This window comes from Helianthus annuus, chromosome 3, assembly GCF_002127325.2.
Source record: "Helianthus annuus cultivar XRQ/B chromosome 3, HanXRQr2.0-SUNRISE, whole genome shotgun sequence".
Lineage (NCBI taxonomy): Eukaryota > Viridiplantae > Streptophyta > Magnoliopsida > Asterales > Asteraceae > Helianthus > Helianthus annuus.
In genome coordinates, this window is record NC_035435.2 from 91,506,874 (window position 1) to 91,508,946 (window position 2,073).

The 2,073-nt window shown below is 48.4% G+C and overlaps 1 protein-coding gene across 1 annotated transcript; it reads left to right on the forward strand.

Annotated features, from left to right (window-relative positions):
• The first annotated feature begins 953 nt into the window (after positions 1-953).
• Positions 954-1,630, forward strand: LOC118490443. The gene is made up of 2 exons (XM_035988087.1): positions 954-1,370; positions 1,440-1,630. The coding sequence occupies exons 1-2, from the start codon at positions 962-964 to the stop codon at positions 1,628-1,630; spliced, it is 600 nt and encodes a 199-aa protein (XP_035843980.1). The 5' UTR covers positions 954-961.
• The last annotated feature ends 443 nt before the right edge of the window (positions 1,631-2,073 follow it).

The following is a 2,073-nucleotide window of genomic DNA, read 5'->3' on the forward strand; positions in this document are numbered from 1 at the left end:
CTTCCGCATATTTCACGTGTGCTCGTGAGTGATGCGGAAAAGGTAATATATCCCTTTATAGTATAGATAGATATATTTCTACCTATTTTTTAGGGTATATAAAAAAACGACATGCGGTATGGGTTATGGTGCGGTAAACCAGAAAAACCGCATGCCGCTTCTGTTTTTTGGATAATGTTGTCGCTTTTTCTTGCCTACGTGGCTTGATCGCACGTGTGAGTTGGTAGAAGTTGGTGAGACGTTTCTGCATGTGCTGAAATGAAAGGACATTTGCACTGCCCGAGGCATTAAATGCACTGTAGCAGGGAGTGTAAACGTCTTCTTTGTCAGGCGCGTGGGCGGCCACGCGCGCGTGATAACCGTCAGCTAAAACGGCGCTCGACACGTGTTGTTGCAAGATACGCTCTTTTTGAACGTGATGATTTGCTTTCTCCCTCCGCATTAATTGCGATGGGTATATAAGGGGAAAACCGTTCGTGGTTTCCTCTCACTTGGTCGAAAATTCAAAAAATTTGCCGTTTGAGAGAAAGTTGTCATCTGTCTTCTCCGACGATTCTTTCTGAAATTCCGGTGAGGTTTCTAGTGTTTCTGTTCACCATCTTATGTTTCTTTGATATTTTTGATGGCTGAACCATCTAGTCCACACAATGTGGAGGGTGAAAACCCTGAACGGCCTTTAGTGGCCGAAGAAGAAGAAGATGGGACTGCCGGTAGTGGATTACCGGCGCTGAAGTGGACCAGGAAAAGCTTTGATCGCCTTATGCTTGAGGTCCAAATGCCCTCTGAGTATGGGGCTCGGTACCCATCAGAGGGTGATACTGGTGCCGACGCTCCGGCCGGTTATGTGACCATGTGGTCTGATTTCTTCGGAGATTGTAACCTCCGATTACCGTTGACGGTGTTTGTTGTGGATATCTTGGAGTGGTACAAGGTCCACATTTCTCAAGTGAGTCCGTTGGGGATGATTCGGATTCGTAATTTTGAGTTTACCTTCCGTGCTCTTGGCATAGAGCCTACCGTTGGAGATTTCCGACGGTTTTATCAGATGACAGTGTCCATGGGTTTCTTTTCGTTTCGTCAACGAGATGGTAGCCCAAAGCTGATGACTCCCCCTAAGGGGATGACGATGTGGAAGAAGAAGTTCTTCTATATCAAGTCTGCTGCCCTTGCTGTGGATATGACGTTTCGGAATGTGACCGAGACGATCATAGGAGAGACCATTGCGATGCCCAGTTTGAAATCAGTGCAGTGGTTCCCGCAGCTGCAGACTATTGAGTCTGTGAAGTTGACCAATACGCAACTATGGCTGTTGCGTATGATGTTGAGGAGGGGCAAGAACTCGAAACCCGTGGTGCGGGAAAAGAGCGGTGGTACGTACTTTTTGTTTGTTTACGTTCTTTATCCTTACGTGCGTTACTGACTTTTGTGTCTACTATCAGAAGATGCTCCCGCATGGAGGATGTTTGCTCCGGATTTCGAAGGTACGGTTGAGACCGTAGTTTGTGCGGATGGTGAACAGGATCACAACACTATCATCCGTAGTAACTTCCGGGTGCCTACTGAGGCTGCACTGGCAGTTGAGTTGCCAGTAGGCAAAGGTATACTATCGAAGCTTTGCTACTTGTGTTGATCATGTTGTGTTATTGACGTATTGATTCCATGCAGGTGATCTTGGGGCCTTGGGGGACCCTGAAGCGAAAGGTGTGCCAAAGAGGCAAACTGTGAAGGGCGTGCGCTTTCGCCAAAAGAAGATAAAGGAGGTCACTACTGTGCCTCATCTGGTGCCGCAGGCAGCAGGTATCTCTCATTCCTCTTTTCGTCGACACAAGGATTATGTGATAGTATCTGATACCCTTGAGGGTTTGAGTACAGCCGCGGAGTCACGTTCTGGTGCTGCGAAGAAGCAGGCAGAAGAGGCGGCTGCGGGAGGGACAGCTGCGGGTCCCCCTGTGATTGGTGAGAAGAGGAGGCCAGAGCAGAAAGCTGCTGGTGGTGTTGAAACCAAACGTCGGAGACTAGTAACCAAAAGGTCTGCTCCGGCGCAGAAAAAACCTGCGGTTGTCGTTGGTAAGT